We start from the raw sequence: 24,613 nt of genomic DNA on the forward strand, positions 1-24,613 counted from the left end.
CTGAGAAATGCAATCCATCTATAAGGAATGGTAATACATCATAAAGTATTTATCAGATAATCATTTTTCCTAATCTCTTTTTTCCTTCTTTTGAACAGCATTCCTGGTTCTTCTTTGCAGTTATCTTAAAATCAATGGCACAGCACTTGGTTGATACAAACAAAACAAAGGTAAATATATACATGATCTCAATTAAGTAGGCAATCACTCCCTTGGGGAAAATATAAAATGCGGAATCCTGGGAAATACACATACTTGGACTTTTCTTCTTGACTGGTTAAAAAAAACCACTGTTATACTTTGTAAAATATTGTTTATACCCACAAAAACATTGTATTACCTGCTAGGCTCAAAGCTATTCTTGCTTGTACAGAACTGGTGGGCCAAAAATACAGTTGCATCAGCTTTGTAATGGGTGGGTTAGAATGGAATGAGAATTCTCTAATTTCTGCTGGTTACCCAAACAGGTGATTATGCCAGACAGCAAATAAATGATCTAGAAACTCTACTTTGCTTTGAGCAAATCTTGCATAGCTGGAGATCAGTGCTTTGACCTCTTTTCTACCTGATTATCAAAGATGCTCTTAGTATACTTGCACTGGAATCTGAGGATAAGATTTCCCACTTCCCTATGGACCAGATTCTTCCTTTTCGGGTTTATACTCAGAAAAGGTCCATGAAACTCTAGGAATATTTTTGTTCTATGTTGAATGACCTGTCTTTTATTGTCTTTATTCTTGGCCTGAATGTATTTTCACGTTTAATGTGTGACATCATACAGTCTCAAGTGATGATCTATTCCCTGCTTAGGTTTCTCGAACTCAGAGGTTTCCAGAATCATTTCAAACTGAGCTGGATACACTTGTGATGGTCTTAGCAGACCATGTTGTTTGGAAGTACAAAGATGCTCTTGAAGAAACCAGGAATGCAAACTACAGCACTGCCAAGTTTCTCAAGGTGAGATGTTCTGTCATTGCAGCATATACACTTATTTCCCCATACTTAATGCAAACTTGAGACTATTCTAGTCTAGTCAAAGGGAATAAAAACAATTCTGAGTGAATTATGGCTCAATTTCCAAGTGTATTGCTGACCTGCAGTTCAGTTTTTCTGTGCCCTTGGGTCTTTGAGAATGCAGAAGCTTTATCTAAGTCTGCTTTAAAGCAGTTCTGATTCATTTATATCTATTCTCTAAAAGAGCCCAAGTTTTCAAATTTTGCAGATTCTTACATTACATTCAAATGGGTAAAAAGTTTGGTGAGGAATGAAACCGTAGTTACAGTTGAGCTGGTATTTTTTCTTCAAATACTATAGCTCTGAATGACTCTGGGTAGATTAATGTTTCCTAATCACAACCAGAGTGGGCAGCTTTTACAAACCAGAATATGCAAATTGCAAGTATTATGTGAAATACTGTAACCTACCTTATTAACTCTGTAATGCCCTTTCATTTGCCAAATATAAGAAAATACATGTGTGCTTTGGAAAAGACACTAAAAGGGGTTGCATTTTATGGTTTTGTCCTAATATTTCTCAATCGTTTTATTTTCCCAGCATTGAATTAGTTGTGGAGCATGGGAAAATTGCCATTCAATAAGTTGTGTGGCCAGATACTTAATTTAGATTTAAGCTGAAAATATATATACACGCACACGCGTGCGCACACACACCCACCCCCACACACACCCACCCACCCCCCCCTTTCCCTTACATAGAATGATATACAGAACACTGAAACCCAGGCTCAAATCTTTTATGAGAAATTGAAGCACAGCATTAGAGGAGAGAGCAGTATTCCAGCAAGGAAGAGTTCCTGTGAGGTTATAAGGAAAACAACCACAAACTGAAGGTGGATTTTTCTCCTTTTGTACATAGGTGAAATAAATTATAAACTTCCTGTCGACTGTGTTGGCCTCTGTTGCTGATACCGTATGGACGCCCTAGTTGCTGTTGGCATACTGACATTAAGCCATGTCTATCCATAGTGTTACATCATTTGGAAGATGAGGCTGGTTTGGGGCAGGAGCATGGATGGAGGGGCTTAAGTCAGTAGTTGCGTGATGTTGCACCTGTGGAGGTGTTGCAGATTTGCATGCTATTTTTATGTGTTACTCAGCTAAACAGGGAGGACAGTATGTTGCGTTATGTGATATGGCATATGGCTGTGGTTTAATTTCTTTTCAAATCTAATCTGCCAGAAAGAATTACAGAGGTTAGAGATGATATGGCTTTCTCCAGGCTGGGATTGCAGCAGCCTTGTTTGAATGCTGTGTGGCAGAAGGCTTGGGGCTCTGCTAGTATTGCAGAGCTCAGGAACACCAGAGAAGGGGGGGAATTCAGGATTGCATTCCTATCTGGTAGACTGACTCTGCAGGGGAAAAATGTCAAGGAGTAACTGTAGCACCAAGGCCCCCAAAAACCTTTACATCTTCTGGCTGTTCAGCCCCATCAGTCAGCAAGAGCAGTGTTCTCATCGTAAAGTAATGTAGTGGCATATTTGCTCCCAGAGAGATAATGTAGCTCATAGACAGCGAGTATTGTGGCTGGATTGATTCCTGAAGAATCATTGCTCTGTCACTGAAGGAGATATTCAGGTCAGCTCCCATCACGCACCACCTCTAGTGATTAAGTATTGCAGTACATTAATGCCTTTCATTAGATAAGCTTTCTCCTAGTGCACTGTACACTGTGATAGTTATTTTAGACTGTAGACACAGTGAAAATAAAAAGTTTGATCAATTTATTATTACTAAAAATAAATTAAAAAATCGAGCCAGATTCACCAGTTCCCTGGTTTTCCTTGCCCTGCTATAAGAGTAACTTCACCTGTGCAAATGATTCAAGTTTATAGGTGATGCAAGGCAAATAGCCAGGTAAGTGAGGCCATGTACAGCAGTATATAGACTTTGGGCTATAAAATAATAATTCTTTTTTCCCCCCTTTCTTAGCGCTGTTTTACATTTATGGATCGTGGATTTGTGTTCAAGATGGTCAACAATTATATAAGTATGTTTGGAACAGGAGATAGCAAGGTATAGTTTTGATTTTTTTGTTTGTTTGTTTTTGTTTTTTCCAAAGTGACTCTAGCAGAATATTTCTATATTGAAACTATTTATGATCTATTCCACGGCTTCACCATGCTCGGAACTCAAGTCAGTGAAAACATTTACTGTAAATACATGTTAAAACCTCTTGGTTTTGAGCCATCTATCCACTTTTCTGGGAGTAAATAGCTGTGTCCAACCAAGTACTCACTGAGCCCTGCCTGCGAGAGCAGATTCTGCTCAGACCAAAGCATGCAAAAGGCTGACCAGTCAGAAATTCTTTGAATTCAAGCTTTGATTCTTTGGAGAGTACACTTGTGGTTTGGTCTATAAATATCAGCAGCAATTGGCAGTAATCTTCTTTGAGGAGATTAAAGTAAGAGCATATGAACAAGTTACCATTGTATAAACTCAAGTGAGAATGTAACATCTCAGTTACTTCGAATGAATGGTATGCTCTTACCTCATTGATGATGCAAGAAAGCCAGTCTGCTCCAAATTAGTTTGTGCTTGCTATGAGGAAAATTCCCTGCAGCCTGAATTTCTTGTATAATACCTGTAATAGTCAATTATATAGTTTGAACAATAAATTTCAAGCTGCAAGAGGTCCCCAAATTATTCAGCTTGACTCCTTTACTGTTCATCCATCAGTATAAGTCACAGGCTTTTTGTCTTCCATGACGGAGTTTCTGAGCTATCATACCGGAGCATATAAGATGATAGATAACAGAATGTATTCAAGATATACATTTTGAATGACTCATCTTTCCCAAGAAAGCTTACAAAACTTTTGTCCATTAGATTTTTATAATTCTTTAGCGGTGATCTGGGCATTTGTAGGTAATGAGTGAGATTACGCCAGGTCTGTTTTGCTTTTATACTAAAACCAACTTCATGCTGCACTGGGGTCTTTCACCTAATCTCTGGAACAGATGTAAAATGGAGTCTCTCAGCATTAATGCCATAGCCTTAAGTCTATAATTCTGTAAATAGTATTATGCAATGTGAAAATTGGTTCCACATTTCAAACTTCCCTAAATACGTTCAACCACAGAAACAGATGTTTAATTAAAAAAGCCAATTAATGGCCAGCAGAAAAGCCTGAGATTAGTCAGTGTGCAGGGCAGAACTTAGCACTTCCTTGGCAGTAAGTGCATGCACATTGCCAGCCAGCCCGCATCCCTCCAGAGCCAGCTGCCAGGATGCATGGAAGCGGAATCACTGCAGAGCTGAGACAGATGTACCACTGGAACAGGCTTTGCGGCACTTGACAACAGTAGCCACAAAATAGAATCAGAGATTTCTGACCTCAAGAAGAGAGAGGCCTTGCACTGTTTTCATTTTCAGTCAGATGCCTAAGCAAGAGTCAGTTATTTAAATGTGCTGCAGGATTTCTTTCTGTGTGCCTTTTGCTTCTTTAACTGGATTGTTTATGTATCAAAAAGATGATAGTGCAATCTGACCTCTCTTTTCAGAAAATTTAACAGTGTATATTGCTGCTTGAATAAATAGTTTGTAGGTATGTCAGTCTGTAATATTGCAGTTTGAATTTATTGTAATTGTGAATGAAGCACCATAATTTCTGTTCCACAGAAAAAATCCCTCACAGTATTCCATATTTTGACATTTAAACATTGTTTTGAGAAATACTAATTCAAAAGTTGAAATACCTCATTAGAATTCAGTTCATTGTTGTGTTCCCTCAAAATGTCACGGTTCCTCTTGGGAAACACATTTCAGGTGCTTCATTTCTTTATTTGCCACTAGACCCTGAATTGCATGTCCAGCTGTATTCCTGATGAGGTACTACAGTGCAATAAAACATTTCAGGGAAAAATTCCCCACCATCCATTACTCGGTAGACTCTGAAAAGTGCATGTTCCAGGTATCCTAGCCTGATGGTGGCAACAGAAATGCTACAGTTGCATTTTAGGGACTGACAGACTTAACACAGGGCAAATAGAAGACCTTTACTTTTTAATGCTAGGGCAAGTGTTTGACCTAGATCGATGCAGTGTCGTACTGGTAGTCCTGAATGACTGCTTTCTGCTACTGAGAACAGTGAGCTGAGAAGATGTAAATAAAAATGTATTACTGGATGTCATGTATTATCTTTATATCTCAGTGGCACGTCATTATAGTGGGAATGATAAATTCTTGAGGTAGTTGCAAGGCTCTACAAAAGAGAGTAGATGGCTTCTTGGGAAGGAGATATTAAGGAAATAATACCAAAATTATGTAATACGCAAATCCCTCAGAGCTGGAACTCACTGGCGTCAATAGAGAAGTTTTCACCACTATCAGTTAGTTTTGGATTGGGCCTGTGTGGCTGAAACTTTGTATTTGGTTGACCAAAAACAGAAGGGGGGGGGGGGGGAAGGGGGGAAAAAAAATTACAAGAAAGGCATAATAATTATGACGGTCCCAAATTTATGTGAACCGGAGAAGATACTTTGCTATGATTATGTGCTACAATATATACCATCAACAGACCCAGTGCAGCTTTAAATATACCTTAAATATTCAGCTTGGATCAAGCTTATATTTATCAGTACATCTTCAATGAAAAATCATAGTTCAGGAATCCAAAAAGCTTGTTTGACTGTGACAAGTTCATTTGATAACAGAGACAAAAACCAAATGTTTATTATTCATGCAGCTTGATATAACAAGCTGTAAGGTTTCATTATTGGATGTGAGTATGAATTTTGAGGTAGAGGTAAATAGTAGTGCAGCTCTGTCATACCATTTTCCCTGTTTTAATGTGAACTGAGTCGTTGCCTGTTGTGATTTTCAGACTTTACATCAGTTCAAATTTGACTTTCTCCAAGAAGTCTGTCACCATGAGCACTTTATCCCTCTGTGCCTGCCCATACGGTCTTCAAACATTCCTGGTAAGGCACGACCCCGAAAGGGTTTCTGTACAATGGTGAATTATCGGGAAGTTCAAAGAGCAGATAACAATTAACTCTGAAGTATCATGTCTGCACTTCAGGCACAGAAGCCCCAAATGGCTTTTCAGGTGTGGTACATAAGCAGCATGATTAAAAATAACATCATTTTGGTATGCTTGTAAATAAATGCAACCCCTGACAGCCCAGTTAGGTGGTGGGAGGTGATTCTTTCAGTGGAAGTTTTGAGGTGAATGAACTGGACTATTTGTGAGGACTAATTACTAAAGCTGCAGTAGCCTTGGGGGGTGGTGAGCTAGGGAAGGGGTTGAACAGGTACAGCAGGAAGGGGAAGAAGCTGAGGCAGTGATAAGGGTATTGTCAAACTCTACTGTTTGGGAAGAAGCTTTCCTGCTGCTGTTGGGAGTATGGCTTGTCCATGTGACAGCCCCTCCTTTGTGGGGAAGATCTGAACTGGGCATGCAGCAGGAGTTTGGAAACATCCATCTCTCAGATAATAGGCTGTTGGTACTTTTTGCCTCCGGAGTATCTCTGGGGCTGGCAAGCAGGTCCCATGCAACAGCCCTTTTCTCCCAAGTGCATTTACTTTCTGGGCCTGTGGCAAGGCTGAGCTTTACATGGTCACCACATGCTGCAGTGTTTTACCTAGAGCAGTGAGGCAAGAGAGGCTCGTTTCAGAATCTGTTAGTAATACCTCCTGAGCTGCTTCTCAAGGCAGGGGATACTGTGTATAACCCATGTTTTGCAGAGAAGTGTGAACAGGTTTTGCCTATGCTCTACCGCAGGAGTGAATCCACCCTGCCCACACCCCAAAGCCAGCAGCCACCATGCATTCCATCTCGTGCATTGAAATTTGTTATTTCGAACCTAACTTCGTGGCCAGTGCCCAGTACTGGGTGCTTTTCCTGTTGGTTTCAAAGGCGCTGGGATTTCAGCCCTGGGCACAATTGCCACAGTTTTCTGGGGAGTTCACTTGGGATGTGGTCCTTTACGTTGCTGAGAGTAGAAGGTATCTTCCAGTGGAAGGCAAAATTATCTCTCTACACAGCATCTCTCAGACTGTGGGCCCTTGTCTCCTTTTTGCTTCAGTTTTCAGCACCAAAAAGTGAGTTCAGTTCTGACGCTCATAGCCTTCTTTAACAGTAGAAGCTGTTTCATTCAAATTTGAGTCAAATTAAAAAAAAAAAAGACACAAAGCAAATACATTTTTTACACTTAATAAGTAAAAAAAAAATGCATGATTTTTGACCGTTTTTGTTTTATACTTATGAAAAATGAAGACCCTGTGACGCCTTCAGAATCAACACAGGAATATCGAACATCAGGTATGAACAAAATGACTGCATAAGAAGTAAGCAGAATTGTGGATCAAGAGCTTTAAGATTTACTTTGACCTCTGCCACTGACCTGTGGCAAATTTAGGCAAAAACTATTTACCATTTTCAAAAGCGGAATTAGTCTGGATCTCTCTGTTTTAGAACCCTTCTAGATAGAATATGGGAGCAACAGTTTGGACTCCGTGCCTCAAAGAAGTGAATAGTCTTATTATGTGCAAAACATTTGAGATTCTCATATGGGAATGTGTATATAAATTGTCTTTTATTATTAAATTGGAAAAACTGCATGATTTCGAGAAATAATATTAGATTAATTCATTCTAGCAAGTGAGGGAGCAGAATGGAGCAGCCAGATCAGGAAATCAAGGTTTAACAGTGAATTAAATCAATAAAAGTTATTGAAAATTTGGAAAAGGGGGGGTGGGGTGTATGTAACCTATATATTAATTTAAACATTCATGTCCATTCTATTCCAAGATATTCCAGAGTACACATTGACCAATGAATTTTGCCGTAAACATTTTCTAATCGGAGTCCTGCTGCGGGAGGTTGGTTTTGCCTTGCAAGAAGACCAGGATATTAGGCACTTAGCTTTGGCTGTGCTTAAAAACTTAATGGCAAAGCACTCATTTGATGATCGATATGCAGAGCCGGTAAAGAAACTGTTTGTTTATTCTTTTTCATTTGATTGTTCATACAGTAGCTAAACATATATGCAACTTCCTTAGCCACTAGTATATGTTAATTAGTTTCTTCAGGATTATGTTGTATCTTTTATTTTTTAGGCAAAGCAGGCACAAATTGCAAACCTGTACATGCCACTGTATGGAATGCTTTTGGACAATATGCCAAGGATTTACATGAAGGATATGTTCCTTTTCAATATCAATACTTCCAATCAGGTAATTTATGTGATTTTTCAGAACGCTGAAACAATCAAACTGAGGTCTGACCCAGTGAATCTGGTGGGAAGAGGTCCAAGTTTATGCTGGTCACAAATTAGCTAACAAAACGCAGTTCTGAAAATGCTGATTTGTTTGCACCCGCAATCTTTAATTTGGAAGGTCTCGATTTGCAGAGCACCTGCAGGGCCCCGGGAGTCTGTACTGGCAGGGTACAGACTGTGGGTCTGGAACAGACCCAGGACACTGGCTGTTCTGAGGCTGGAAACTCAAAGTTAGAGGTTTGCAGCCCCAGCCAGTGCGTCTGGTACGTCTGCCCTGGTGCTGCAGGTGGGAGGTGGAGGACCCTGTCCTTGGGCAGGTCCCTGGGCAGGTGGCTGGGAGACACTGTTGTAAAGAAAAACTCCCATCGCCCACAGATTCTTTGCAGGGTTACGTCATGAACCTACAAGCAGTTTCACTGGTGCAACAGAGTGACCATGAACTATACCAGGAGGCAGAGGGAATGCATAAAATTAGCTGAAGGAGGGAAGGGGTACAGAAAGATCATAAAACAGCTTTCTGAATCTGAATTCTCTCAGTGCCAGGAGGCACACAAGGCGCGAACATCGTTCTTCCACTTCGATCGGTCTGCGGCTGCGTGCTCTGGAGTCCCAAGGGCCACAGCGCAGTCTTCTGTTGGTTTTTTCCTCAAGACGTGACCGATCCAGTTCCATCTCCTCCTCCTCACTTCATTACTGATTTTCTCCATCTCCATCTCGAGTTGATGCTCGTCGTTTCTGCAACTTTTTTTTTTTTTTTTTTTTTTCCCCCGGGAGGAGGTAGTTGGCCTCCTGCCCAACCCCCATGACTTGGAGGGCCAGTGGTTTTTCTGTCAGGGTGGCCTTCCCTTAGGCTGCGTTGGTTCGCGGCACCTTCTTCAATTTTATCCGGTGCACCCTCCAGAGAGGGATCCCCTATCCACCACCCAGGGGACGCCCCTTCTAGCCGTGCAGCCCCAGCCGAAGGTAAAACAGCTTTACCACCACAGAAAATGTCTGTATGAATTGCGCATGTGGAGGAGCATGTTTGTTTATTTCTTAAAAGATTAGATACGTTATAATCACAGCCCTGCTTTAAAAACTAGAAAGAGATTTCTGCAGGAGTGTTGTGTCTTTCAGTCCTTTCAGCAAACAAGCCTGTTTCATCTGATCATTGCTAACAGCAGTTAATGCTCCTTTCCCAATGCTGTGCTAGTGTTTAAGAAGCAAACACAGTTAGACTTGATCTGTCCTTCACAACTTCAATTATGAGGGGGTTTTATACCGCAGGTAACTATTTGGTGTATTATGGCAAGCCTTGATCTTTTAAGGCTGTCATGTCTAAACAACTGAAAGTAGGTTTTCAAGCTCAGTGTCTTAAGAAAAGCCTATCAAGTGTGCTGTCATTATGAAAGTTATGAGTAAAAGCATTTACTGGAGTTTGTTCTGGTTTTTTTCAAAATACAGGGATCTAGGGATGACTTGAGCACAGCCGGAGGATTTCAGAGCCAGACAGCAATGAAACATGCAAACTCTGTGGACACATCCTTTTCCAAAGATGTTCTGAACTCTATAGCAGGTATAAATGACAGATTGAAGACGCACACAGGTAGATTTCTGTGTATCTCAATCCATCGTGCTTTCTGCTTAGTATTCATGGAGGATATCATTAACCCATTTTATACGATATTCAGGGAAACATGGGATGCAATGTTTCTCTTCCCTCTGGGTGTTTTTGGATTGATTTCTCTTGTGAAGCCGCTCTTCTTCCACAGCTTCACTTACTCTCCTGCTTTGGAACGATGCCAGCATTCAGGCTCTCACAAATCCCTGTGCCCTAGTTCATTCTTGTAGTCTCTGCCTGACTTAAAATAGTTCCAAGGTTTCTCGTGAAAACTCATGAAGTCTCTTGGAGGCAAGTATTCTTAGTTTTTCCAGGCTTAATGGAAGGGTAGGAACACAATCTACTTTGTTCACTTCCTCCAAACCCCATTTCAAAACTCAAGGAAGTGCATGGGCATCTTTCCACTGATTTTTGTGGCTTTAGGTCAGGCCTTACAGAATGCAACAGGCCATTTTAATGTCATGAATAACAGCAAACTGAATCATTTTACTCCAACTTGTTGCATGTTTTCAATATTAAACATACCCATCAATAGCTTTGCTATTGGAAGTTCAAAGCACTAGTGTCAATCCAGCATGTGACAGATTTTAAGTTTTCCATTTTTCTTGTTAGTTTTTGTATCCATAAATGTTTTAATTTAGCATGTTTGCTATGACTTTCATTTACAGCCTTTTCATCAATAGCTATCTCTGCAGCAAACCATGCTGACTCCAGAGCTTCCTTAGCAAGTCTTGAATCTAACCCAAGTACCAATGAAAAAAACAGTGAGAGAACTGACACGTGTGAAAAGGTACATGTGCAAATGCTGAAAACGGTTACTAGAGGTGGAAACCTGTCGCTATGGTTAACAAGGCCCTTTGCTGTTAATTCAACAGATCATGAGACCTTTGTCTTTGATTGGATCAACTCTTCGTTTTGACAAGTTGGATCAAGCTGAAACTAGAAGCCTTCTTATGTGTTTCCTTCACATTATGAAAACCATTTCAGAAGGTAAGAACATGTGCATGCAGTACCTAATTTATGTTGTTGTAAGATATTGTGAATGCTGAATCCAAACAAACATTAAAGTAGAATAATTATCAGTGTATTTTACAGGCTTTGGGTCAAGTTTAATTCCCTGTAACAGAAACATAATATATTTTAATATCTTCCTTTAGACGCACTGATTTCCTACTGGTTGCGAGCACCATTCTCAGAAATAACAGACTTTTTCAGCATTTTAGAGTAAGTTCACTTTGTGGTTGGTTGATTTCATGTTAAATGATGATGTTCTAAAGTGACTGCTGCAAATAATTTCTCTTTGGGTTTGTCCACCTAGTGGAACAGGCTGAGATAGCTCTTTTATCTTAGATTATTTTGCCATAATCTTCCAAAGTCGTAATGAGATATGACTAAAAAAATCCATATCCTCCAATATGTTGGTCATTTCCATGAACAGGGGGCATAATGCTTGGGGTGTTCCTCCGAAAAGAGATTTTCAGAGTAGTTTCCCTATTTGGGGTTGAGATTCTGTTCTTCCCTTGAGAAAAGAATTTAGCTCCCCAAAACTTCCAAACCATAAGAAAAGCTATGTAATGTAGGATTACCTGCTTTTCACATCGCCAAGGTGCTTTGCTCAATCCAGTCTATGCATGTCTGCAGAATACATGCAGGTAGCTATTTTGAGAATTTCCTCACCGTCTCATAAGTGAAATGCGAGTTACTTAACTTCAACTGGTGAAGAAGCAATGCTTTTGCAGCCAAGTCTTTACCTTTGACTTTGCCTCCTCACCAAGCAGGAATCTTCAACCATGAGAAAGGGAACAAGGGTGTGGAAAGTGGTGTCACATCTTGTGCATCCCTAGGCTGGGAACTGCTGCATTCTTTTCTGTTTGCTTACTAGGAGGTGCATATGCCACAGGTCTCTTCGAGGTACTCAGATTCAGCATTTTTTCATCATTAGGAAGCCATTAATAGACATAAAATGTGTTGTTTTATCTTTCAGGGTTTGTCTGCAAAATTTCAGATATCTAGGAAAACGCAATATTGTAAGGTAATTCTCTAGTTATAGATCGTATGTTACAGTATTTAAATATTACATTAGGCTTAAATGAGGTTAACAGTGTATCTATCAGTTTCCTTCTGAAAGCATCAGTCTGACATACTGAAGCCAATGTATGCTTCATTTTTTATTTTATGTGAAACAATGTTATCATGATGTTCCGGACATCTGAGTACATACCTGGTATAAAAGATGAGTTGTGTGTGATGATATGATAACCACTATTGCATTTATAACTGAAAATACTGGGCCATTCTCAACCGTATTTCTGTGCATATGCCAAACAAAGGAATTTGAACACTGTATATTCCATCCATATAATGGAAAGAATAGTTTTAATGGGCAGAGATAAATTTCCACAGCAATTAAAAAATCTGTCTCTGCCCACTCTCTGAAAAAGCATGAGATCATGTTCCAGCTGTGAAATGTGAAATGCACGCTTTGTCTCAGTTGATGTTTCATTTTTAATTTAATGTTACTACTGTGAACTTGTCTATATGTCATACTGTGGGAAAACGAAGGTCCCCAGATGAACCAGTTCATGCTCCATGGCAGGTTTTGTCAGGCCTGTATTACTCTTCAAAGGCATGGCAAAATCAATGTCACGTTCCATAACAGATTAACAGTTATTTTCTCTTAACAGGAAAATTGCTGCTGCTTTTAAGTTTGTTCAGGCCACCCAGAATAATGGAACCCTTAAAGGTTCGAACTCCTCCGGCCAGGCATCGGGTCTGCTCTCGCAATGGTAATGACACATTGTATTAACTCCTATAAAACCACAGTCTTTGTTGTCACCCTCCAGCCCTTGTACACTGTCACAGTGTTGACTGAAAAGAGGTTAACACATGTAGTAACACATTTCAGAGCCCCCAAAGCCGTAAACCATAAAAGAATTAAGTCCCTTTAACTTCAACTTGACTTATAAGCTGTTGTTTAAAATGTTATGTTCAGAAGAATCTGTGGTTACTGTCAATATTGTTAAGTATTACAGAAACCATAGCTGCGGTTTTCGTCTCAGATCCCTATCTGAAAGATAATCCACAATTTTCCCCAGCCTGGAGGAATTCATAGATCTGCAACCTTATGCTTTCATGGAATCATACTGCTGTAGGGGTAAATACCTATGGATGCACTTAGAGTATCACGGGATTCATTTCTCCCCAATAACCCAGGGGTGCAGGAGCAACCTTTGTTGCTAGTTGTATCTAGCAACACAGAGTCAAACTTAAGAGTAGGTTTGCTTGACACCCGTCTTTTTACGTCCATGCCGCTAAGTGTAGCATGGTCCTGTACTGTTATGTCCATGTTGCAAGTTAGAGAATCTTTCTTTCCTAGTCTTTTTTTTCCCTCCATCTTCCTAGTCTGAACATTGCAAGATTTAACCGTTTTCATGGACTACATGGTAATAAGCTGCAGGTGCAGCACATCTTTAATAATCTTTTTCATCCTTTTAGGGGAAAGTGGGATCCATTTCATGTTAATAATACAAAACTCTAGAGAGAAAGCTAACTTTGGACTCTGTGCAGCTTGTGATTGTATCTAAGAACATGCTGAAAAAGTCCCCCTTCCTCATGAGCTTGGATCATTGACTTTTCTCATTTATGTGTAGCTAGAATATGCTCACCATTTTGAGCATGTATCTTGGCATGGAACGAAGGGGAAAAAAGATGCTTTCCCTGACATACTTCTTTCTTTGTTCCTCTGCTGTGCAGTTTTCAAGAAGCAGCACTGATTTCATTACCTCAGCTGGAACTGGCAAGCGGCCTTTAGGAGACTGTTGTTTTGTTGCACATTTGCAGATGAACCAACGTGGTGGCAATCCAGAAAATAAAGTCACATTTCTGCTGTCTCCAGGGCCTTCACACTTTACCACCTCACAGATTTTTTTGTTGTCCAAATAGCTATTTCTTCGGCCTGTTGTAATGCAGAGCATTTTTTGACGATGAGTTGAGAGTTGAACTATTGCTGGTGATCAGCTCTAACTTGCACTTACATTTATGTATTCCTGTTTGCTGAAATGTTCATATGAAACCGGACTTTCCACACCTCACCCAAAAAAACACCACAAAAAAAGCCTTGAGAACAAATTTCCACATGTTACTATCACATTGATTGGTAAAAGTCTGGCCATCAACTCCATGCCTGTGTTGGGAACTTTTTTTAATTTCCTAAATTATTTTTGAAAAATAACTAACATAAAAGAGGGTTTAGCTAGGTGCAGGAAGTAATTCTGTCCCAGAATATTTTTAAATTATGCAAATTTAGGAAGCTACATTTTTTTAAAGAAATGAAATAGAAGTGTATTTTAATAACTGATCTGAATTTTGAGAGATGTTAAATCTTGCTGAATTCTATAGTGGTTACAAATTCAAAATCCTTTCCAAAATTATGATAAGCATTTGTGGTTTAGTTCTAAGCTTATCATAAATTAATGCTGTGTTTGTCAGCATCAAAGAGGGTTAAAAGAACACACACGTACACATGTGCATATTTTTACTGTCATTGTCAGTTTGTCATAATTTTTTTTCCCCTCATAGAAGCTGTATTAGTTCTTTCATGAGCAGGATACATTTTTCTTGTACTGAGTTAACAGAACTTACCTCAGTTTCTCTTCGCCCAAAGGCAGTTTTCCAAACATCAGCCAGCTATTTCAGCTGATGCTTTTTTTCAGTGCTCAATGAGTGTTTAGTCTCCTGTGTTCTCAAGAAATCAGAGCACATCTCTATGTTTTGTCCACCTCACTGACTTTCTTCTTCATCTTTGTTTCTCTGAAAAATTTTGCATCACTTTGTTTAACTTAGCCTTTGAGAAGTACTGCAGGAAATTCTAACTGACACGGAAAGATTCTGAATAGGCATGATAGTTTATTCTTTGTTTCTGTTTTTTTAATGGTACCTTTCAATTTCAGGATGCATTCTACTTCTAGTCACGATGGCCACAAGCATCACAGATCTCAAACATTACCAATAATCCGTGGCAAAAATGCACTTTCTAACCCCAAACTCTTGCAGATGATAGACAGCAGCACTGCAAGTAAGTACAAAAAATTATTTACTTCCCTCTGGAATTCTATGGGGTTTGGATCAGGCTTTATACAACTAACTGTTTTCATGAGTGCCAGTGAAAGACAACCTGAAGAGAAGACCCTAAACATAAATAGATCTGCTTTTTTTCAGGAGACTAAGAAATCTGAGCTTAAATTTGGTCAAAGTTCATTTAGAAATAAAATTAATTACAGTAACCTGACATATTAAATAGCCTTAATGACAAGTTATTCCGCACTTCCCAGCATCTCTTGCATCTATGGTTATGTACCTTGTTGTACAAGCAGATATACACTGGCTGAAATATTACATTTATTAGATCTAGCAATAAAAGTGACCTTTTCATGACAGGAGGTTCTTTAAATGATGAGATCGAAGTCATCTATCCCACTTTCCAATTAGGTTTCTCTCCTCCTTTGAGGACGAACAGAAACATTGAAACAATATACATTACTGATGCAGCTGGTAGAAGTTGACTCAAATTCCCTCCCCTTTGATCTCCTGTGAGCAGTTTTCTTCAAAATACCCCTTCGGTTAGATGTGCAGTTAGGACCCCATCTCTACTGTCCTGAGACTTAATGACCAGATTGCAGGATTACATCATCTGCAACTACACTCGGAAGGTTGTTTGTCATCTTGCTTTTTATATGTTGCAGGCAGCTCCAATGAAACGGACATTGTACAGTATGTAGACACAGAGGCAAACATTGCTACAGAAGTTTCTCTCACAATCCTTGACCTGTTATGTCTTTACACTCTGAATCACCAGGTAGGTTTTGCTGTTTCATTTTCTGCTTGAACTGGTGGCATGTGGTATATGTGGTGGAAAGAAGGCCTGGGGGAGCAGGCACACAGAAAACTTGAAATGCCTGAGACAGCAGGATAGGGAAATAAGATATGCCAGTCCTTAGTGAAGGTATTCTATGAAGGAATTGACTTGTAGTACCCAAACTGAATAGAAGGATGTGGACAAAGAGCATCCTATGTATCCAGGGCTATGTACAGCCCTGCTCTGCGTCAAAGTGTTGTGCATCTACTAATATGTTACCTTATCTGAATCATGCTTATCCCACTAGATTTCAGAGATTTTAGACAAAAGATTTCCAAACTGCTTATCATATATATCTCTTCAAGTCAGCAGGTAGATCCTCTGCCTCTTTAAAAATTGCTCTGTGAGTATTGGCCCAGATGACTTGCTGAAGGTCTCACAGCTACAATAGAGCAGGCAGTTCCTTTTAGATTTAGCGTCTCCTTTCTGCCATCCTGGCTCTTAAAGCTAGTGTATACCATCCACAGGAGTACGGACACAGGAAAGTGCTGTCCTTGAAAAACAGCAAGTAAAGAGAGCGTGCAGCAAGCTGGGAATGCCTCATCCGCAGAGATTTTACATTGAAAAAAGCATCTCCCTAGGAGCACTCTCATTTAAAGTCCAGCAGATCCTTATTCTGTTTATTCACTTTAATAACCAGAATGTCCTGTCTTGTCTGTGAACTTTTCAGAGGCAGCTCCAGCAATCTGATTGCCAGAATGCATTGATGAAGAAAGTCTTTGACACACACATGCTCTTTTTGCAAATCAACCAGTCAGCAGCAGCTCTCAAACACGTCTTTGCTGCCCTACGGTTGTTTGTAGGCAAGGTAACTATGGTTTTATTCTGTTAGTCTGACCTATTAATATGTTACAGCAAATGCAGCTTGAGGACAGTTGGGTACTTTGAAAGAGTTCTGAACTTCACTGTATTAACGCTCATTCCTGACAAAGATGTTCTGGTTTATTGCTGATTAAAAGTGAGAAGTTCACAGTATCTGAAAAATTAGTTCTGTTTTGGAAAACGAAAAAATTACTTAGAAAGTGAAACTTGTAAACAGATAAGTAACGTCCATGTCTGTGGTATCTGGCTGTCTCATTGGCTTTCATACTTTTACCACCTGTGGAAGAAAGCTTGAAACCCTAGAGGTCCATGGTCTTCATGGCAGATACCTGGATTGCGGAATCCAGTGGTGAATGGTTACAGCTGTCCCCAGGGGAGCTAGCAGGAGGGTATTCCATGCATTTCACCAAAAGTTCATCCAAATCAATACAGTTTTGCAAATACCTTGTTTTCAACATAGAAGAGTTTTTGGACAAAAACATGCTTATGTGTCAAACTGTTTATTTGTTTGCATTGCACATGTGTAAATGATCATGGGCAATTAGACACTTGGTGCCAACTGCAAGGACTGCACAATTTCCAAGTCATAGACTTAGATGAGATCCTCCTAAAACTAACCAGAATGTAGCACACAGATAACAATTGCTCTGGGGAAGTGAGAATAAGCAAGGCTGGCCTGATCTCCCAGATGTTTCTATGAAACACAACAATGTAGATGAGATTAAACCATGTGGCCCCCTTCTGTTTGTCATCTTGGGAAAGGAGGAGGAAATCATGCTTTTCCCAGTAACATAGCTTGAGGACATGGGGGAAATATAAAGTAAACCATCCACAGACAGCTTTAAATTACAGCCAGGAATAGAAGAACTCTATGCAATGGGGAGGATGAGTAAATATCCAGGATCGCCCTTTTCATTCATCCTGTAGTTCTTGGGTTTGAATTCTCCCTTCGTAGTTGGTCAGTTTGCTGACTTTGCTACTCAAAGTATTTTCTTTCTCCTGAACAGCTTTTGTAGTAGTGCAGAACCCCACGCAGGCTTTTCCTGGCTAGCTGTTCTGCATTCCTTGCAGATAGGCTGCTCTGCCTTTATGCTTGCTGTGTGCCAGCTGCTGTCTGGACTTCCTGGAGGGCAGTTTGATTGTTGCATTGCATACTGTGTTTGTATGAAAATCTGTGTGCAGTTTTTACTTAATCTTGATTTGCACATGAGATTATGTTTAGCTGGTGGTTAAACCCTGGTGTGAATGAATATGGGAGAGAGAGTTGGTTTTTACTGAAAGCTTAACAGAAAAAAGTATTGACTCAGAATAACTGTACCAAAGCCTGAAAGTAGTGCTAAACATATTCATGCATTTTTTTCAATAGTTCCCATCAGCATTTTTCCAAGGACAAGCAGATCTCTGCGGTTCACTCTGCTATGAAATCCTGAAGTGTTGTAACCATAGGTCACGTTCAACTCAGACAGAGGCATCTGCTCTTCTTTATTTTTTCATGAGAAAGAACTTCGAATTTAACAAGCAGAAATCAATAGTCAGATCCCATCTACAGGTAAGTGAAGTGTGAGATCATCAGTATTTAGCTGATGTGCATTGTTTTTTATCATTGTTATTTTTATGCATTGTAGCAAAGCAATTCTTTTGGAGTTCTCAGACAGGCGGTTCTCTGTGGCAGCTTGATTTTCCTGCCAAGTCTGAAGACATTGGGCTGGATTCTCTGCTGTTCTTGGGCTGCTCGGCTCTGTTCCAGGGAGAGACAACAGCTGTGAATGTAGCCACATAGCCAATAAATAGCCGGATAAATGGCTATTCTTGATTCACATGTGTTGCTTACAGCAGTGAGGACATAGCTGATGAAGGAACGAAAGAGAATGTGATCGTATAGTAACAGAAATGTAAAGTCTAGTAACAATGCCCTTACACTGCAAAATGTGAGCAATTACAAACATTGGAAAGATTACTCACAGTCCTTGAGTTTGTATATGTTATCTTCTTAAGACAGGTATAAAAGTGCATCTCTGCTAGCCTGGTATATCAAGTCATACTAAAATAGGGATTAAAAACTATTCAGAAACTTTGATTTGCTTTGCTAATTGCACCCTGTGTTTGCTCCCCCCCATACAGCTCATCAAAGCAGTGAGCCAGCTGATAGCGGATGCAGGGATTGGCGGATCTCGTTTTCAACATTCACTTGCAATTATAAATAATTTTGCTAATGGAGACAAGCAGATGAAAGTAAGAAACATTTTTTGTCAATCGCTACCTCTTGCAAAAGGTCAGCAAATTCAGAGGAGCAAGTGTTTCAGTGAATAAAATTGCTGGCTTTTATTACACAGTGATTTATGCATTCATAGTGCACCTTTTTCAGGCAGCCTGAAATTCATGAAAATGTTTGTGACTCAGAGGCTTAATAACTGAAAATAATTTTTAAAACAAAAAAGAGAGATTTTTATTTGAAAATTGTATTATTTGTTATTCGCTGCTTATTCTGTTCATTTGCCTGATGTCAGAGAAGGTGTCATGCATTGTGACTAATGAAACACAATTGTAGTTGACAAACAATTTTTAGTCAACAAACTGTCCCTTTAGTCTGTTCAGTAAATGTGTAGCAAAAACATGCGTAACAGTTGGGTTTTGTAACAGCTTGCTAGTCCCCTGAAAAAGGCACTTAGCTCTTAGATTAGTTACCATTGCTATTATATTCATTGTCTGTACTAAATGTATTGGAAAAGGATTCCAATTTTTGATTTTTACAATTCCTGCCGAAACATTTGTCAACATGCATTTTGAATTTTATACTTTGGAGGTGTTTTTCCTTCTCTGAAGGTGTCTTTAGGGTATCTCCACTGAGGTTAATAACAAAGTTGGTGTAGGGAAATTGGTAGATAATTGCCATAAGCAATTTGATGTCTCTTTTAATAAGATACAGTTACAGTCATATTTGTTTCCAAAGTCCAGCTTTGATTTCCCAGCACTGCAGTCAGTCACACTGCTTCTATAACACGCTCATCTCTGTGTCACATAGAGGAGGGAGCATTTAATTTAATTTAATTTTTCTGGATGCTTTTACTTTTAAACAAAGGGAATGAGGGGAAAAAAGTCTGAAATAGAAATTTATTTCATTGCCCATCTGAAAAAAAGAGAAACTGCAGAGCTGAGTTAGATATGTTGAGAACAGCTGATATGAGTAACACAAGGACTCTGTTTTAATCTTGCGCAGCGTGAGAAGGCCAGGAGTCAGACTGTTGTGCTTTATTCACTGCGGTGAAACACGCTGTGAGTGTAGTTAAGCAGGACTATCTATAGTGCACGGTGCTGTTCGTCAGCTGAAAGTGTACACGAATCCAGTTCTGGATCCAGCAAGCAACCGAGGAACACATGTTTCGGTTTGCTGACTTCAGCGGAGTTGCTGCAGACAGACAGTGGTACAGCTGACTGACTGGGATACCTAGTAGGTGCTATGACACATCAGAACAACAAAGTCAAGGATTTGTGTACAGTGTGTATGTACTGTGGAGCTGTGACTCTGCTTTGAAACCTGCTGAACTAGGGAAGGGGAAGAAGGTCTTCCATAAGCAGGACTTACACTCATTCGGGGGTGCTGCATGTGGCTCTTTGGATGGTTTTAGTGATGCATTGCTTATCTTTCCCAAAGAACGTTAATTTCCCAGCAGAGGTGAAGGATCTGACCAAACGCATCAGAACGGTTTTAATGGCCACAGCTCAGATGAAGGAGCATGAGAAAGACCCTGAGATGCTCGTGGATCTGCAGTACAGCCTAGCAAATTCATATGCCAGCACACCTGAATTACGTAGGACATGGCTTGAAAGCATGGCCAAGATTCACGCAAGAAATGGAGATTTATCAGAGGTAATGTAAATAAATGAATAGGAAATCCATTTAGCCTGAGATGTTCCGATGAAAAGGGCTCTGAAAGACAGGCAACAGTAGTGATTTAAGAGAATCATAGTGTCTCTCATATACTTGAAATTAGAGGAAGACAGATTTGAAGAACACCTAGAGATGTAATGTGCTTATTACCCCAGTTTGCCTAATTGTGACTACCTGATACGTGCTTGAGCAAGACTTGAAAATGTCTGACGGGGAAGCTGTGGTCAGTATCCCATTAGCATCTCTGCTGCTTAACCCTAACAGGCACAGCAGGTGTATTGTAGATGAGGTTATGAGCAGTGCATAACTTACATAAAGGATTTTCTTCTCCCCCACTATGGCATAGGAGAGGAGCTTCATTTATAATGCGTTGTCCTTCTCATCAAAAACGAAATGGGTGATGCAAAACTCCAGTGCATAACCCAGGAATATCTTATTAAGTTATCTTCATGGTTTTCTTGAGCAAACCTATGCTTTTGCCCAAGACACCTAGTGAAATTAACACTCACAAAGGATTTCATCATTTAAACCTTTATTTTCTTAAATAGTTATGGTAATTTTGTCTTCCCTTTTCTGCAGCATGACTTGACAGTGATGAAAGTATGTGCTCCTTATCACATGTATGCTGTAAGATGTATACATGTATCTTGGTCTCTCATTACAGGCTGCTATGTGCTATATTCATATTGCTGCTCTCATTGCGGAGTACCTGAAAAGAAAGGGTAAGATAATGTATTCAAAACCAACTATGTATCTGTAAACATTATTGTTGAAAATAATTTTTGGCTGTCCTGCTTTCCTTCCTTATATATAAAGTATTCTTAAAGCTGCTTGAATTCTTCCCAAATATTTTGTTTTTAAAATATATCGTAAATGCTAGTCTTAGCACTGGAACAGTGAAAGTGTGTGTTTTGTGTAAAGAGCATTAATTAAATATTTAGTAAGCTAGTGCTAAAAGAGAATGCTTCACTTGTTAGTCTATTGTTATTAAATATGCATGTATTAACACATACCAGTAGCAGTGTACTAATACCATCTTACACTATCATAGGTTACTGGAAAATGGAAAAGATTTGTACCTCACGTATGCTCCTGGAAGATGGTCAAGTCTCTGATAGTAATGTGTTACTAACAACTCACAATGGAGGAAGTGAGTGCTCTAACCGTGCCTGTTTATGGGTCAAATAACATAAGTAGGGAATCAAATTACTGTTCTCCAGTTGATCTGGAAAAGTATCTACCAAAGCGAAAATATTTATAGTGCATGTTGATGGCTGTAATAGCAAGCAAGTAATGTCGGAAACATTATATGTTACTTTCCTGATGCTCTCTGGATGGTTTGATGAATTACTCAGAATGTCTCTGGCTAAGGGCTTTTTCAGCAAGAGAGCAGTCTGCTCTCCGTCGGCAACAGAAATCCCTCTCAGGTCAATTGGTGTTTAGCACGCAAATCCATGTCCAATTCCTTGACTAGCCAAAGCTGGGAGGGAGTGGGGGTGGAATTAGTATCCAGTTATCCATATGTAACTTAGTATAGATAAAGGTTGTTTTTAATCTGTGATGCTTATTAGAGAAATAAAGTGCAGGCTTGTATTATTAAATGCTTCTATGCCAGTGGTTATTTAGTTTATGAAATGTGTATTTCAAAGTAATTCTCAGAATGAGATATTTTAGCAGTTTTCACAAAGAGCAATTTCTGGGGACAAGGGCAAATATGGGTAAGAGAAAACTGTTAGTTTTGGAAAGACCATGGTTCTCTGATACACTCGGAAGCATCTGCGAGTGAGATGAAAAAATGCATCCTTTTAGAAGGAAGCTTTCTGTGAAGAGCAGTATTTCAGAGATGGTTCGCTAGTGCTAAAATACTTAGCATGAATAACAGATCACAGTAGGTGGAGTGAAGAACTTGTGGGTCATTTTAAACCTATGTTTAAATGATTTTTCAAAACTTGACAGAGGGGAAGGAGCCCCTCTGTCTCAGTGCGTAAAGGTTAGCTTTTTAATTGTGCCTTACTAGCATTTTCCTACTTTTAAATTGAACACGAACCATGTCAGGAGTTCATCGCCTCCACTGGCAGGTTTACCTTTGCCGTTCAAGAGTGGTAGTAAAATCTTTGTGGGTCAGACTCTGCCTGTAATGTGCAGTGCCTGTGTAAGTTGTTCCTTGTGCAACCATTGCAGTAATGCCCCAGCTTAGCACATATTAAATGTAAGCTTGGTTTTAACCCTTGTGAGCCTTCCCATCAGCAGCTTCTGCCACTGGCCTGAGCTTTCTACAAGAGAGTTCCTTGGTTAGGGCTGCAGTCGCCCTGCTGAGCCTGGGCAGGGTAAGGAGAGCCACTGGCAGGGTGTCCTCGAGCCCAGCGAAGGCGCACCGTGCTCCAGAGCTGCCGTCTCCCCATCGGCTGCAGGGAGCTTGGGGCAACTGCGCCCCTCTCGCTTAAGAAACCTGATGGGTGGGATGAGTGCAGGTGCCAGCACGTAGCGTTAAGTGTCTGTAGGTCAGGCCAGGAGCCACAGCACTGGTTTCACAAGTATAAATTGTCTCGCCTCAGCCTGCAACGGTAATTTCTGTATAGATGAGTGTTGCACTTGTAGTTTTACAAGGACTGCCAGCACTGTACAGCTAAGGAACCGAAATGCCAAAGAGAGGAATAAGATTGCATCAGGAAAATGTTATAGTTACCCTTTACCTGGACAAGTGGATTTACATCATAGAGAAAATGTGTAATAGTCTCATAAATTCAGTCAGTTCCATTTGTGCTTCTCATCACTTGGGCTGTGAAAAAAGTGACTGATCCAGTCACATAAAATCTCTCTGTTTTAATGGCATCCAATAACTTTTTGAATTATCTGGTTACTCAGTCATTAATTGACATTGTTATGACTTGCACTTCAAGGCTTATTTTCCATGGGATGGCCTGCTTTTCTGAGTATTACCCCCAACATTAAAGAAGAAGGTGCTATGAAGGAAGATTCCGGGATGCAAGATACTCCCTATAATGAGGTCAGCAGCATTAACATTTATATACTTGTTCTGTATTAACAGAGGGTGTTATTTCTAATGGATGCCTTTCCATGCTACAGCAAATTATAGTGAGAGTGTACTTCATGCAGTATTAAAAGGCACGCAGCTTTTGAGTGAAATGTCATAGCTGTTGTACTAAATAGCAGGGATAGGTGTTTAGCTAACCAGAACATTAGGTACCAGAGCTGGAAGTTAGGGCAGGGGGAGCCCACGAAGCAAACCTTTCTTCTGAATGAGACATCAAGTATACAAGTATTTTCAAGTTATTGTTATTTCAGTTTTTTTATCTAAGGAAGAGCTAGGTCACCAATACCTGATTAAACATTGTGTCATTGAAATAAACCTTAATATAGAAGATACAGAACAAAAATGAAATAGTGGGTATGACCTTTTGCTGCATTGCTATTAATTAAATGCCACCAGTTGTCAAGTTACTGAACTACTTGAATTTGTGGAATTGCAGAATGTTCTTGTGGAGCAGCTGGAGCTGTGTGTTGAATACTTGTGGAAGTCTGAGAGATATGAGCTTATTGCTGAGGTTAACAAGCCGATCATTGCTGTTTTTGAGAAGCAGAGGGACTTTAAAGTAAGTTGGTTTTTTTGTTTTTTTTTTTTTTAAATTCTCTTAATACAACAGTAAAGATCAAAATTTTTAGGGAAAAAAAGTGCTTTCTTTAAAAGGAATGTTTTTTTCTTCCTGTCTGTAATTTCTCCTTTTAATGCTTTGTGCTGTGAGTAAATTAAAAACTCTGGTACCTTACCTTCCTCTTTTCAGCATCCATACAACCGTAAATGAACAAAAAATTTCCAAACAAACCTCTTGTGTTAGCCAGTGGATGTGAAATTTTACATGTGCTTTTAAACCAAAAGCACATTTGCACGGTATTTAAGTTTAGAAACTGCTGATAAATTGGGTGATCTCTTCACCATTCCGGCGTTTCTTCATTTCTTATTTACTTGGCAATTTCAATACATAATGGATAACTAGATGATAATCTCATTTACTCATTTTTCTGGTTTTAAATTTAAAAAAAAGGAAAGAGGTAGGTAGCTATAAGCTGTATGCTGAAGTACCAGGTCCTCAGATTTAAACTTAGTTGAAATTTTGTTTCACTGTCCTA

General features: G+C 39.6%; 1 protein-coding gene across 7 annotated transcripts in view; it reads left to right on the forward strand.

Annotated features, from left to right (window-relative positions):
* Positions 1-24,613, forward strand: part of DOCK10 (dedicator of cytokinesis 10) — a gene marked incomplete at its 5' end in the record, with an annotated part of 165,167 nt that overhangs the window by 125,321 nt on the left and 15,233 nt on the right. For 6 of the 7 annotated variants that reach the window (XM_082319272.1, XM_082319273.1, XM_082319276.1 and 3 more), the window contains 23 exons: positions 99-170; positions 811-957; positions 2,949-3,032; positions 5,842-5,938; positions 7,237-7,281; positions 7,771-7,946; positions 8,079-8,195; positions 9,683-9,794; positions 10,508-10,629; positions 10,715-10,829; positions 10,997-11,063; positions 11,824-11,871; positions 12,524-12,625; positions 14,789-14,913; positions 15,581-15,693; positions 16,424-16,561; positions 17,942-18,124; positions 18,697-18,807; positions 20,228-20,443; positions 21,129-21,186; positions 21,516-21,614; positions 23,365-23,471; positions 23,956-24,078. In XM_082319272.1, coding sequence (XP_082175398.1) covers positions 99-170; positions 811-957; positions 2,949-3,032; positions 5,842-5,938; positions 7,237-7,281; positions 7,771-7,946; positions 8,079-8,195; positions 9,683-9,794; positions 10,508-10,629; positions 10,715-10,829; positions 10,997-11,063; positions 11,824-11,871; positions 12,524-12,625; positions 14,789-14,913; positions 15,581-15,693; positions 16,424-16,561; positions 17,942-18,124; positions 18,697-18,807; positions 20,228-20,443; positions 21,129-21,186; positions 21,516-21,614; positions 23,365-23,471; positions 23,956-24,078 — 2,577 coding nt within the window. The remainder of the gene's footprint in view (positions 1-98; positions 171-810; positions 958-2,948; positions 3,033-5,841; positions 5,939-7,236; positions 7,282-7,770; positions 7,947-8,078; positions 8,196-9,682; positions 9,795-10,507; positions 10,630-10,714; positions 10,830-10,996; positions 11,064-11,823; positions 11,872-12,523; positions 12,626-14,788; positions 14,914-15,580; positions 15,694-16,423; positions 16,562-17,941; positions 18,125-18,696; positions 18,808-20,227; positions 20,444-21,128; positions 21,187-21,515; positions 21,615-23,364; positions 23,472-23,955; positions 24,079-24,613) is intronic. The other variant, XM_082319275.1, reaches the window with a different exon arrangement.

This window comes from Platalea leucorodia (assembly GCF_965183815.1).
Source record: "Platalea leucorodia genome assembly, chromosome: 8".
Classification (NCBI taxonomy): Eukaryota; Metazoa; Chordata; class Aves; order Pelecaniformes; family Threskiornithidae; genus Platalea; species Platalea leucorodia.